This window comes from Vigna unguiculata, chromosome 9, assembly GCF_004118075.2.
Source record: "Vigna unguiculata cultivar IT97K-499-35 chromosome 9, ASM411807v1, whole genome shotgun sequence".
NCBI classification, from domain to species: domain Eukaryota; kingdom Viridiplantae; phylum Streptophyta; class Magnoliopsida; order Fabales; family Fabaceae; genus Vigna; species Vigna unguiculata.
In genome coordinates, this window is record NC_040287.1 from 38,393,621 (window position 1) to 38,408,054 (window position 14,434).

Genomic DNA, 14,434 nt, shown 5'->3' on the forward strand with positions numbered 1-14,434 from the left:
ATAAATATTTTTATATAAATAAATCAGTATAACACTTAAATAATATTTATATTACTTAAAAAGTAAGCAAGTAAGTAATTTTGTTTACCACTACTATCTCTCTCTATATATTATTAGTTTCACTAATATTTGTGTAAATAAACTTTCTCCAATACTTATAAATTTAATTTTACATATTAAACAAAACTATTTAGAATAAATAAAATAATAGTTTCTAATAAAATATATTTAATATTATTTTTTTCAAAGATTTCTTTTTTGTTATTTTTGTATTCATTAGAATTGATATTTAGATCTAACAAATCTTGAAGTATACTAGATACATTTTGATCAGCTTGACAAACACACACTACTGAATATATATCAAAATTATACATGAATATACAAGACTTTGTTGTCAAACATATAACAAATGATTTTATATCTATTATTCAAATTCCAAAATAATTAAAGAGATGTTAATGTATATACCGCTGGTACAGAAAGACATGTGATTAATTAGCGAATTAGCCAATCATATATTAAAAGAATTGAGTTAAGTTTACATTTTATATATAAAAATTATTTTAAAATAAGCATACAATAAAACAGTACATAAAATATATGAAAGTAATAATTAATTTTTAATAACAAGGTGAATACTAGATATTGATAAAATAACGTGTGAAAAATAAAAACAAAAAATATCTCATGTCTAAGAATAAAAACTGAGTTTGCTATATATAAAAATGAATAAAGCAATTGATTGTTTCCACATGAAATAACATTTAAATGTAGCACACATATTTTTTTATTTCCATTCAAACATACAATTATCGGTGTAAACAAACTTTCATAATTTAGTTTATCTTTTAATTTTTTTGAGTTGTCAATGTTCTGTATTTTTAAAATACACTAATTTTAATAATCATATTTTTTAATATATATTTAAAATATTTAAATCAGTATATATTCTTGAAGGTACAAACTCAAAACACAAAACAAAAAATCTAGCATAAGTAATTAATTTGTTAAACTATCGTTACTTTTAATTTAAAAGAAGTCTAGACATTAATAAAAAAATTTCATATTACATGAGTTTTTTCTCGCAAATTTATTAAAAAGATTTATAGGAAAAGAGTTTTTTTTGTTCTTCTTTTTAAGAATCTTAATTGACAAATAATTTATTCATGGATAATTATTTCCTACAAAATTATAAGATTCATAATTATTTTTTATAAAATTTGTTGTGAGAAATGTTTTATACAAAATATTTTACAAAAAGAATTGATAACAATAATTTTTCATAATAAAATTTATAACTATTTCCTAAAACAGAATTTTAAAATAAAATTGACATATGAATTTTTTTAGAACAAAAAATAGGTGGATAAAAAACGTTGCAAAGAAGAATGAAGAGTCAAACACGCAGAACACAACTGGAAATTTAGGATGAGTAGGCAGCATCCAACCAAAGATAGAGTGTTCAGTCCAATGTCCAAGGTTGCCATTTCAACAAGGAAATCACTTCTCATATATAAATATATATATATATATATATATATATATATATATATATATATATATATATATATATATATATATATATATATATATATATATATATATTAATGCACACAAGTGGATCACAATCTTCAAGATAGGGGAAAAGGAACAATTTGTGTATATATTATATTGTGTAAAATGGAAGTGCATTGCATGGTTGTGGGGGGAAAGAACATGATTGATACAAACTGGTTGGCAGTCTTATATAAAAATAATGCTGTTGTTTACCTCCAAACAATGAACCTACAAATACAAAACAATATTAATCAAAGAATAAAATTACATAGTTACATTTCATCCTCTGTCCACAAAAATACCAAAACCATGTTTCAACGATACGATATTTTTAGAATATGGTTCCAAATTAACCTATAATACTTGCAGTATTTAAACATGTGTACTTTTAATGGAGTGAATGTACATTTTTTCTTAAAAAAGTATATTAATGAAAGTGGATGTTGGCTACCATGATCCCAATTGGATTCTACGTATAGGAATATTAGGTATAAATGTTGGTTTATGGTTAAATAAGTTATTGATTTAAGCTGAATAGGAGTGCTTATAAAATATATAACCTAAAAATGTGGAAAAGCTAATATTTATGCCCTCCTTTAGTGGTAAAAGGACATAACTTTTAAAGCTTAGGTAAACAAGAAAAAAAATATTAATATTCAATGTCATCTTAGAATGCTTTAAAATATACATAACCCTTCAATTAAATGTCAAATACCTTTACTCGTAATCATAAAAAGGAACATTGATAGTAAATTTATTTTGATAATGAAAATACAAGAATAATGTGTAATTTATTATGTTTAATGATGTAATTAACCTTGGTACTTAACTAATTAGGAATCATTATCGAGAAGATTACGAAGTATCTTATATGAGGAACATTAGCTGGAATTAAACTTAAAAAATGATAATCTAGAATTTTGGACACCGATTACCAACACTATCTAGAATTAGTTTCAGTGAGCTTTAGGGGTCTAGGATACTGGGTGTTGGGCATCAAGTAGTGGTCGCTCGCTGGACACCCAATGAGATGCTAAGTGTGTATCCTTTATATTGAACGTGAATTGGAACTTAGGTTTCAGGTAAGGAGTCTTTGTTATATGTTTGTTGTCGGAAAAAAAAAAAGGTACCACTGGATTTCATGAATTAATAATAAATTAATATGCTTTAGATTATTTTTGAATGATGATTTACTATTGAGATGAGAAATGTTATGTATAATTTGTATGGATGATGAGTATATAGTGACTTTTACGGACAAGGTGTTATATTGTTTTGTCTTTGGTGTATTTAATTATGATTTAATTAGATTATTCATACTCTCTTAATATCCAACTCACATAAAGAAAAATAGGTAGTTGTGAGGATTAAAGAAGGTTCCTATAATATGATGTTTCAATACGAAACAAGCCATGGAGGCATATGATATATTTATCCTATCATACTTTGAAGGAAACTTTAGTCCTAATTTATTATTTTGCATATATATAAGATAGTATGACAAGTGAAAAATCTCATAACTTATTTCATATATATATATATATATATATATATATATATATATATATATATATATATAAAAGATAGTAGGACAAGTGAAAAATCTCATAACTTATTCTACACGTTGTCTTCCAAAAATATTATTAAATGTTTAAGAGTTTCTATGGATCAAATTACCTGGTCGTGACTTTTATATAAAAACCAATGAAAGCATAGTTGATATAAATATTTCATTCTTGAAAAACACGTTGAATGATGAAATTATGAAAATTGCTTTTGTTATAAGAAAAATATATATCTTATTGTTGGGTATTGGGCTCCTTTCCTATGTGGAGAAAATGCCCAAAATTTGAGAAGCCCATGTCTCACTTAAACCTAGTGGAGAGGAGGCTATAAAATAAAGAGAGAGGCAGAACAATAGAGTCAGAATACACTGAAAGCCCTAAGACATAGAGGGAGAGGTAGAGGGAAAATTATGTTCACGTTTTTTATAGAGTTGTCGCAGTAAATTTGGCGCTGCGGATTCGTTCACCGTTGGATCGGGCTGAAATTTTTACAGCAGGTTCGGAACTCATTGTTCTTCATTCTGACCGGTCGGATCTTTGATACGAGGTCTAATTTGGGAGATATTAATTTCGCACTGCAACAGTGATTTGTAGAGATTTCCTCTCTCGTTCTTCTCTATTTGAAAGCTTTGTTGCTTTGTTATTTGGTTGGGTGTTGGCACTAATTTGTGTTATTGATTGAGACTCTTTTGTACTCTTGTTGATCATAGTGGAGCTATTTCTTTGGTCTGGACGACTCGTGGTTTTTACCCTTGATTTGAGGGGTTTTCCACGTTAAAAATCTTGGTGCCTTTATTTGTGCTTTTGGTGATTTATTATTGCTGCTCTTTGATTATAGCTCCTCATAGATTCTTGCAAGTTAGGGAAAATTATATCCGCTGCATTCTCTGGTATATTGTTTGTTGTTGTTTTCCCCATCAGAGTGGTATCAAAGCTCTTGGTTAGGCCATATTTACTTGCTTGAATGATGGAGGCAAATGCAAAGATGGTTGCTTTGAATGGTACAAATTGTCATTTGTGGAAGGGCAAGATGAAAGATTTATTATTTGTCAAGAAATTGCATCTTCCGGTCTTTACTACACAGAAGCCAGATTCTATGTCTGAAGAAGAATGAGACTTTGAGCACCAACATGTATGTGGTTTTATTCGGCAATATGTTGAAGATAATGTTTATAATCATATTGCTAATGAGACACATGCCAGAGCTTTGTGGGAGAAGATTGAGTCTTTGTATGCTTCTAAGTCGCGCAATAATAAATTGTATTTGTTAAATTGCTTGATGAATTGAGGTACATGGAGAATTCTTCTATTTCTGATCACTTAAATGAGTTTCAAGGGCTCCTAGATCAATTGTCAGGAATGGGCATAAAGTATGATGACGAAGTTATGGGATTATGGTTGCTTAATACTCTACCAGAGTCTTGGGAGGTATTTCGGGTTTCAATTACGAACTTTGCCTCGAATGGTGTTGTTTCTTTTCAGATGGCAAAGAACGGTGCTCTTAATGAAGAGATGAGGAGGAAGGCGCATGGTTCTTCATCTCAGTCTGAGATGCTTGTTACAGAAGCTAGGGGGAGAAGTCAAAAAAAGGAACATAAAGGTGGTAGAGAGAAGAGTAGGAGCAAGTCCAAGTCAAGATACAAGAATTTAGAGTGTCATTTTTGTCATAAAACTGAGCACATTCAGAAATACTGTTTTAAGTGAAAAAAGGAGAACAAAGACAAGAAGGGCAAACAGAGAGAGAATGATCATGATGATGATGATCGTGTCACTACTGCTACAGATGGTGATCTTGTTCTTCTTCGTGACTTTGAGTCCGTTAATCTTGTATCTGATGAGAGCATGTTGATTATTGATAGTGGTGCTACACTGCATGTTACACCTGGGAAGGAGTTCTTCACATCTTACACTTCTGGTGATTTTGGAGTGTTGAAGATGGGTAATGATGGTGAGTCTAAAGTGATTGGTGTTGGTGATGTTTGCCTGCAAACCAACATGAGAGTGTAGTTGTTGCTTAAAGGAGTCAAACATGCTCCAGATGTTCGTTTTAATTTAATCTCTGTGCAGTTGCTTGATGATTGTGGTTATGACAATCACTTTGGTTCTAGTAAATGGAAGCTCACTAAAGGTAACTTGGTTATGGCCAGAGGGGAGAAACAATCTAAATTGTATTGGACTAAAGCTTTGGTTGCTAAAGACAGTGTGAATGCTATGTATATGGAGGCATCTTTGTGGCACCGGAGGCTTGGTCATATAAGTGAGAAAGGGCTTAACTGCTTAGCTAAAAAGGATGTGCTTATGGGATTGAGAAATGTAGAATTGGAGAAATGTTCTCATTGCATGGCTGGTAAACAAACCAGAGTATCTTTTAAGAAGCATCCACCCTAAAGGAAGTCAGAATTGCTTGAATTGGTGCATTCTGATGTTTGCGGCCCATTAAAGGTAAAGTCATTTAGTGGTGCACTTTATTTTGTTACTTTTATTGATGATTGTTCCAGGAAGCTATGGGTCTATGCTCTTCAACGGAAAGATCAAGTACTTGAAAAGTTCAAGGAATTTCATGCTATGGTTGAGAGGCAATCAGGCAAGCAGCTGAAATGCATCCGTAGTGATAATGGTGGTGAGTACCGTGGACCTTTTGATGTTTATTGCAGGCAACATGGTATTAGACACGAGAAGACTCCTCCTAAAACTCCTCAATTGATGGTCTAGCGGAGAGGATGAACAGGACCTTGGTTGAAAGGGTTACATGTATGCTTTCGGAAGCAAAGTTGCCTAAGCACTTTTGGGGAGAGACATTGCTTGCAGCTGTGCATGTCATTAATCTCAGTCCTGTAGTTGCTTTGAATACTGAGGTGCTAGACAAAATTTGGTTTGGTAAGAATGTTAGCTATGATCATTTGTGTGTCTTTGGTTGCAGGGCATTTGTTCATGTTCCTAAGGATGAAAGATCCAAGTTAGATAAAAAGACAAGGCAATGTATCTTTATTGGCTATGGTGAGGATGAATTTGGCTACAGGTTTTATGATCCTGTTGAGAAGAAACTTGTTAGAAGCCGTGATGTACAATTCATGGAAGACCAGACCATTGAAAACATTGATAAGGTGGAGAAGACCACACCCGAGAAAAATAGTAATCTCACTAATGGTAATCCGATGAGGTTGCCCGCTCACAATTTGGAGAATGTTGAAACGGAAGCTCAAGACAATGAGCAACATGGTGATGTTGATGATCAACAATTTGGAAGTGGAGTAGAGGTTCCAATTGATGATGCTCAAGAGGAACATGATGATGATGACGATCTTGGTGATATACCTGAATCACCTCAAGTCCAACTCAGGAGGTCTAATAGACAGAAACAACCTTCTACAAGGTATTTTTGTGATGAGTACATAACCTTGACTGACGGTGGAGAACCTGAGTGTTTTGAAGAGGCAAAGTTCATTGCTATTACTGAAGCATGCAAGGAGTTGTTATGGTTGAAGAAATTCTTGCAGGAGCTTGGTTTTAGGCAAGATAACTATTCATTGTTTGTTGATAGCCAAAGTGTTATCCATCTTGGTAAGAATCCAACTTTTCATTCTAGATCCAAACATATTGATATTGATGTGAGGTATCATTGGATACGTGATGCTTTGGATGCTAAGTTGTTGGAGTTGAAAAAGGTTCATACAGATGATAATGGTGCTGATATGATGACTAAAGCATTGCCAAGAGGAAAGTTTGAAGTTTGTTGTGAGATCGCCGGTTTGGCAGTTATCTCCACATAGTTGTGAGGGGGAGATTTGTTGGGTATTGGGCTCCCTTCCTATGTGGAGAAAAGGCCCAAACTTTGAGAAGTTCATGTCTCACTTAAACCTAGTGGAGAGGAGGCTATAAAATAAAGAGAGAGGCAGAACAATAGAGTCAGAATACACTGAAAGCCCTAACACATAGAGGGAGAGGTAGAGGGAAAATTTTGTTCACGTTTTTCATAGAGCTGTCGCAGTAAATTCGGCGCTGCGGATTCGTTTACCGTTGGATCGGGCTAAAATTTTTACAGCAGGTTCGGAACTCATTGCTCTTCATTCTGACCGGTCGGATCTTTGATACGAGGTCTGAGTTGGGAGATATTAATTTCGCACTGTAGCAGTATAGAGATGTCCTCTCTTGTTCTTCTCTATTTGAAAGCTTTGTTGCTTTGTTATTTGGTTGGGTATTGGCACTAATTTGTGCTATTGATTGAGACTCTTTTGTACTCTTGTTGATCATAGTGGAGCTATTTCTTTGTTCTGGACGACTCGTGGTTTTTACCCTTGATTTGAGGGGTTTTCCACGTTAAAAATCTTGGTGCCTTTATTTATGCTTTTGGTGATTTATTATTGTTGTTCTTTAATTATAGCCTCATAGATTCTTGCAAGTTAGGGAAAATTATATCCGCTGCATTCTCTGGTATACTGTTTGTTGTTGTTTTCCCATCACTTATTAGTTTATTATAACTACATTTACACTGTTTTTGGTTTGTTTTGTGATTTATTCGTTTATTATGATCGTATGGTACAACTGGGAGTGATGGACACAAATTAGACGGTTGAGATTATGTTTGAAAATTTTATTTCCACATTTTTATATTGTTGTAATTTATACATTCCTTAATGCAGATATGTTTTAAAGTTTAAACGTAGTTTCTAATATATTTTGAAAGACATTAAATAATATATATATATATATATATATATATATATATATATATAATATAGAATCTTTAATACTTTAATTCTACAACAGCATTTTTATAAATATAGATATTTTTTTTCATAAAAAGTTAGATACGTAAAATATTATATTAATAACAGTGATGGACTGGAAAAACTATTTGAAAAGAATTATATTCTATCTTAATTTTTTTTAATCTATAATATATACAATATAAGATGTTACGTGTGAATAAACGTTTCGTCTTTTTTAGAAATTGAAACTTTTTAGCTTTTTTGTACACAATATTTGTAGGTTTAAAACTTAGATAAATTATTTTTTTGGAATAAACCTTACATGTCTCATCCAATGTATATATAGTGAAAACAGTTGAGACGACGTTGTTAATAATAGATTACCAAGAGAAATGGGTAAAAGAAACTTCCACCCAAAATTTAATAATTGATCTATTTGTAGTCTAGGCAAAGTCCATCTTGTTGTGATAAAAAGGAATATGAATAAATAAGTTTTCACTAGTGTAATAGAGATACTAATTATTGTTACAAAAACTCCGTATGTTTTATTTATTTGAAAAAAATTAGAAGTTTTCTTTCTATTTTTAATATAACTAAATTACTTAAAATGTCATTACATTTTTTAATATTTTTTTTCTACACTTTTCCTTCGTAAACTAAAAAGCAAGTTGTTTGAATTTTTTAATTTCTTCAATCGTGATTCTTAAGTCACTGTCCTCAAATAACCTACCGACCCTAGTTCATTCAACCTTCTTTGTAAATCCACACTTAAAATGACTCTATGTTCACTGAACTTGCTCTATAAATAAATACTAGTCAAATAATGAATTCAAAGATTTCATTACTTTTTAATTAAAAAATATTTTTTTTTCTCTTTAAGTTTTGATGTTCATCAGGCCTAATCTAGAAATAAATATACTTTGGAGAAGTGAATAAATTCATGAACCTCCTTAATTTATTTTATAAAATAATTCAGTTTTAAAAGTTTTCTTCATGACTCTTTATTAAGACCGTCCTTAAATAATATTATAACAATAAATAACTCATGAACTTAATTTTTGTTACATTTATGAATATTTAATGTCAGTATCAAAACTTATTTTCAATTCTTGAAATCCAAGTTTGTTGGTGGATTAGATAAGAAATGTGTAATTCAAAATTCCAACAGTGTTTCCTAGTTTGGAAGTTTCTAAATCTGACAGAATGAATTTTCCATCAAACATCGTACGTACCAATCACACTACAAATTTAATATGTACCGATTATCAGATTCAAAGACATTACAAAATTTCAAATTTATAAACTTGACAATATTATATATATATTTTTTAATAAAAAGTATTCAAATGTCCAAATTATTTAGAGGACTCTTAACTCAGGTCACATTAAATATTTTTTTTTTTTTACAAATCAATTATACAATACACTCTAATAAAAAAATTTGTTGAACAATACCAACTTATGTAAGGGGACATATTACATATGTTCTAATATGTTAATTGTGTACTTGGTCAATCATTTGAGATATTGATTTTGAATAATGTTTTTTTTATGCATTAATTTGATTCAATGGAATTGTTAAGCAATAAATAATTATTTTATGATGTTTTTAATATTCTTACAAGATTCAAATTAGAAATGAATAGAAACTTTTATTTTTTGCAAGACCTGATTCACAATACTTTTTAGTTACTCTTTTTAGATTAAAACATTTTACATTAGTGAGAATTTATATTCAAGGAAATTTTAGAAAGAGAAAAGCATTAATTATAAAAAAGTTTTAAGAGATAAATTCAAGAAAAAAATTATTATCAACTAATATAATTGCTTTTCTTAATATGATAAATTAAATAATTGTAGAAAGAGAAAAAATATAAATATACATTAAACATAAATTCTACCATGTTAGTATGTTACCTAACAACTATGAAATTCCTTAAAAAAAAGTCTGTTAAACTAATTTGGTAAAAAGTGATTTTTAAAATCTGAGTTTATTCATTTTAAACACAAGGCAACAAAAAATTTAGATATAAAAGTTTCTACTTGAAATAATGAAAAAGAAAAGGTAGATATAGAAAGGGAAAACCAGTGTGTGTGTGGTTTCTGGTATTCATTTGGTGGAAGAATAATACAAAGAAAAGAAACCCCACTTTGTATGTTCAGATACATTGCACTTAGGAACTTTGCATTCATTGCACCCGAATCTGTTTCTTTCCACTTTCAATAAAAGCCTCCCTTTGGCTAACCAAAGCCCTTCATTTCTCTTTCCCTCACTTTCTCTCTCTATTTTTTTGCCCTATCTCATAGGGTTTCCACCTTCTCCCTCCTCCTCCCTCATGCATTTTTGCTCTCACGAGTTCTTCTTCGTGCTCCTTCTCTTCTTCTACGCTATCCTTCAACTCTTCTTTTGCCTGGAAAACACCAGATTTCACCTACCGGGCTTTTCTCAACTGCGCCCATGTCTCAAGTCTTCAGCTTTTCAGGTACCTTTTTGTCTGATCGCATCTTTTACCCGATTCAATTCATGGGTCTGGTTGTTGTGTTTGTGGTTATTTTTGGAGGTTGCTTTAAATGTTTATTTCCTTGCTTGGTTGGTCAAAGATTATTATTTGGGTTTTAGCTGATGAATTTTTTTGAGTCGTTGTCTTCCTTGGTGGATCTGATGAGAGATGGAAAGAGTTTCAAAGGTTTTTTTAGATAGTGAGATAATTTAAGTTTGGATTGGCCTAATGGTATTTTTTTGTAGTAGTTTTCGGTCTTCCGTGAAAATTGGATCTTTTTTTTTTTTTTTTTATAGATTATATAGCAGAAGTTTCAACTTTTGAGTAGTTAATCTTGTGTACAAAAGTGAATTTTGTTGGTAAATAGTCTTTGGATCTTGTTTTTGAGATCACTTGGCAGAAGGTTCAACTGTTGAGTGGTTAATCTTTTAAGTCCTGCAAAATTTTCAGAGTTGACCTTTTGCAACTGCTGCCTTTAGATGTTCATGAATATATACGGTTTCTTTTGTATGTTCAAAACTATCGCTCATATGACAGAGTCTTTCTTTGTTTTAGTTGTGGAAATTTTACATTTCCTCGATGTGTTTTGTGCGTAATTTTGTAGTGGTCTTGACCTTGGATGCAATTGATTTTTTTTTTCTTTTCAGGAAATGATGATTTTTACCCTGGGGGTCGTATATATCCTAACCCCAAGGAACCATGTCTCTTCTTGTCTCTTGGCCGTTCTGTTGATTACTTTCCTCTTCAGAAGAGATCTCGCGTCAGTGTTCCGTTTGATATCAATCGAGAATGGTTTGATGAGCCGAAGCAGAAGACATCTATTGAATCTCTGCCAGATGAATGCCTCTTCGAGATCCTTAGAAGATTGCCTGTTGGCCAAGATAGGAGCGTCTGTGCTTCTGTATCCAAGCGCTGGCTTATGCTTCTAAGCAGTATTTGTGAGAATGAAATCTGCAGCAATGGAAGTACTCAAGATGATAATGTGGTTGTTGATGATGCTGAGGGACTTAGCAACGAAGGATATCTATCCCGAAGCTTGGAGGGAAAGAAGGCAACAGATGTAAGGCTTGCTGCCATTGCTGTTGGAACCGCCTCTCGAGGAGGACTGGGGAAGCTTACAATTCGCGGAAGCAATTCAGACCGTGGGGTGACTAATGTGGGTCTCAAGGCCATTGCTCATGGATGCCCTTCTCTGAAGGTTTTCTCTGTGTTTGATGTTGCTACTATTGATGATGAAGGCCTAATTGAGATTGCCAGCGGGTGTCATAAGTTGGAGAAACTCGACCTTTGCAAGTGTCCCAATATTTCTGACAAGACTTTGATCGCAATCTCAAAGAAGTGTCCAAATCTGGCTGAGTTATCAATTGAGTCATGTCCCAACATTGGCAACGAAGGTCTACAAGCTATTGGGAAGTTGTGTCCCAATCTAAGGTCTGTATCGATCAAGGGTTGCTCCGGAGTTGGCGATCAGGGGGTTTGTGGCCTCATGTCTTCGGCTTCTTATGTTCTATCAAAGGTGAAGCTTGAGTCGTTGATGGTGTCTGATCTCTCTCTAGCAACTATCGGGCATTATGGCTTTCAAGTTACTGATCTTGTCCTAAGTGGCCTTCCAAATGTCAGTGAGAAAGGGTTCTGGGTTATGGGTAATGGCCGTGGACTGCAGAAATTGAATTCAATCACAATTGAATGCTGCCAAGGATTGACAGACACAGCGATCGAAGCTGTTGGAAAGGGTTGTCCAAATGTGAAAAACTTCCAGCTTCGTAAATGTGCATATCTGTCGGACAAGGGGTTGGTTTCATTTACCAGGGCTGCTCTATCAATTGAGAGCCTAAAATTGCAGGAGTGCCACAGAATTACCCAAATTGGGCTTTTTGGTGTCTTTTTTCACTGTGCTGCCAAACTGAAGGTTCTCACTCTGATTAGCTGCTATGGAATCAAAGACCTGGACTTGGATTTGCCGGCAATCTCTCCTTCTGAATCATTTTGGTCCTTAACAATCCGTGACTGCCCTGGATTTGGCGACGCCAATCTTGCACTACTTGGAAAACTGTGCCCTCGGCTTAAGCATGTTGAATTGAGTGGACTTCAGAGAGTAACAGACGTAGGGTTTCTTCCACTGCTGGAGTGTTCTGAGACTGGTCTGACAACAGTTAATTTAAGTGGATGTCTAAATGTGACAGACAGAGTAGTTTTGTCTGTTGTGAACTCATATGGATGGACTCTTCAAGTGCTATGTCTTGATGGTTGTACAAGAGTCACCGATGCTAGCATGATGGCAATTGCAGGCAATTGCCCAATGCTCTCTGATCTTGATGTTTCCAAATCTGCAATCACTGATACCGGTATTGCAGCTCTTGCACGCGGAAATCAGATCAGCCTGGAGATACTTTCTTTTTCAGGTTGTGTATCGGTTTCAGACAAGAGCATTCCCGCATTTAAAAAATTGGGCCAATCCCTTGCAGGATTGAATATCAAGCGTTGCAGCGCAATCAGCAACCGGGGAGTCAGCAAGCTTCAGGAACATCTCTGGACGTGTGACATCCTCTACTGAACAGGAAAAGCCTCATCAGCTTTTATAGTTAGTGTTGCTCCTTAGTGTTTTTGGGTTCATTCGCGATGGATCTTTGTCATCCATTACTCGGTTCTCCTTTTCCAGAGGGTACAGTTATATTCAAACTCCATTTTTTTCCAGGTTTCCTTGAATTGGAAATCTGTTGAAAGCTTTTTGGCATTCATTCTATCGATGAGATGCCACTTTTATAATGACTGCATCTCTGTGAGCAATAGTTACCGGGTTCTGGAGTTTTAGGTATCCCTTTTCTAGTGTTGGCACCTGATGTTTTTAGCTATGCTTTGTATCGGTTTTGCCACCATGTGTGTCCTTTGTCTTTCTTTCTTTGCAGCCGTATGTAACGAGTGTGTCCAGTGGTGTTGACCCAGATTTTCACGTATATGAGCCATGTGGCGCGCGTGTTGTTTGGGTCTAAGTTTTATAGTCAAGGGGGCATCTTGAAGTTGCAGTTGTTACTTTGAGAGTTGAAGGTTTATGAAGCCTTTCACTTCAGTCAGGGCTTTGGCTATGGCAGCCCGATGTACAGGTCTGTCATCACAATCCGTTTCCCTTTTTGGGGATGGCTTGTTTTTTACCACCAAACCCTACTTTTTTAGGCTTCATTTTTTGGAACTCTTCATTGTAACTAACCTCTATATGCCCCTTGTACTCTCTATGTTAATTTTATGAAAATAATGAATAAAAATTTGGTTCCTTGGTCCTTCCACAATCATGTTTAAGTTATGTTTTGCTTAGAAGCGGAATCACTTTTGTGCTGTACATGACTGAGTCTGCGAACGCCGACGTTGGTACAATGCATACGCGTTTGACTTTTATTTTATATTCTAAATTTCATACGGTGATGATCTTTTTAATACTGTTAAAATCTAAGATAACATGAAAATGTTTAATATTTAATCTATGGAAAAGTAATATTTTTTTTTATTTGGTAATTAGAAGTGTGATTAAGAAAGATGGAATGTGAAGATTTAAAAGTGTTGAATTGAGGGTGTGGCGTGTTGCGATGAGGAAGATACCAAACACTTTGTAGAATGGCACGTGCAGTTCACATGCATTCTCATAAGGCAATTATTGAAAAAGGACATGTGGTACAGCAGTAGTGAGACATTGTCATGTGATTATCTATCAACCAAGGCTTCGTTAAGTCGCTTAGCATGGACGGTAGGTGCTCAGCCTCCCAGTACACTTCATCTTTTTTCACAAATTTTAAAATGTAAAAGACTATTTTCTTCTAATTAAAGCATAATATCTCAAGGACTTTGATTGATGTACTTATAATTTATTCAACACTTTAATTTATAAATCAGTGACAAATTTGTACTGGTTGTGAAGGAGGACAGTCAATCGCAAGCTTCATTTTTCATCAATCACTCTCTATCGTATACATTATAAGTATTTCAGAAGAAATATATGTAGCTAGAATTAGTCCTCACAAACCTCATATTTGATGTTAAAGAAAAAAAAATGATGGCATGATTATAAGAAAAAAAAGGAAAATGATAGCTATCCTATAATATGTTTATT

At 33.3% G+C, this 14,434-nt stretch overlaps 1 protein-coding gene across 1 annotated transcript; it reads left to right on the forward strand.

The window, feature by feature from the left end:
• The first annotated feature begins 10,049 nt into the window (after nucleotides 1-10,049).
• On the forward strand, nucleotides 10,050-13,619 carry LOC114162394 (EIN3-binding F-box protein 1-like). Its single transcript, XM_028046263.1, has 2 exons — nucleotides 10,050-10,317; nucleotides 10,983-13,619. Exons 1-2 carry the CDS (start codon nucleotides 10,293-10,295, stop codon nucleotides 12,887-12,889), a joined length of 1,932 nt encoding a protein of 643 aa, XP_027902064.1. The 5' UTR covers nucleotides 10,050-10,292; the 3' UTR covers nucleotides 12,890-13,619.
• Nucleotides 13,620-14,434: the final 815 nt, after the last annotated feature.

What these genes read in the sequence shown, in the direction of transcription:
- LOC114162394 (XM_028046263.1), top strand. Translation starts at nt 10,293, where the DNA reads ATGTCTCAAGTCTTCAGCTTTTCAG. An exon ending in TCAAGTCTTCAGCTTTTCAG is followed by an intron (nt 10,318 to 10,982) that starts GTACCTTTTTGT and finishes TTTTCTTTTCAG; the next exon opens with GAAATGATGATTTTTACCCT.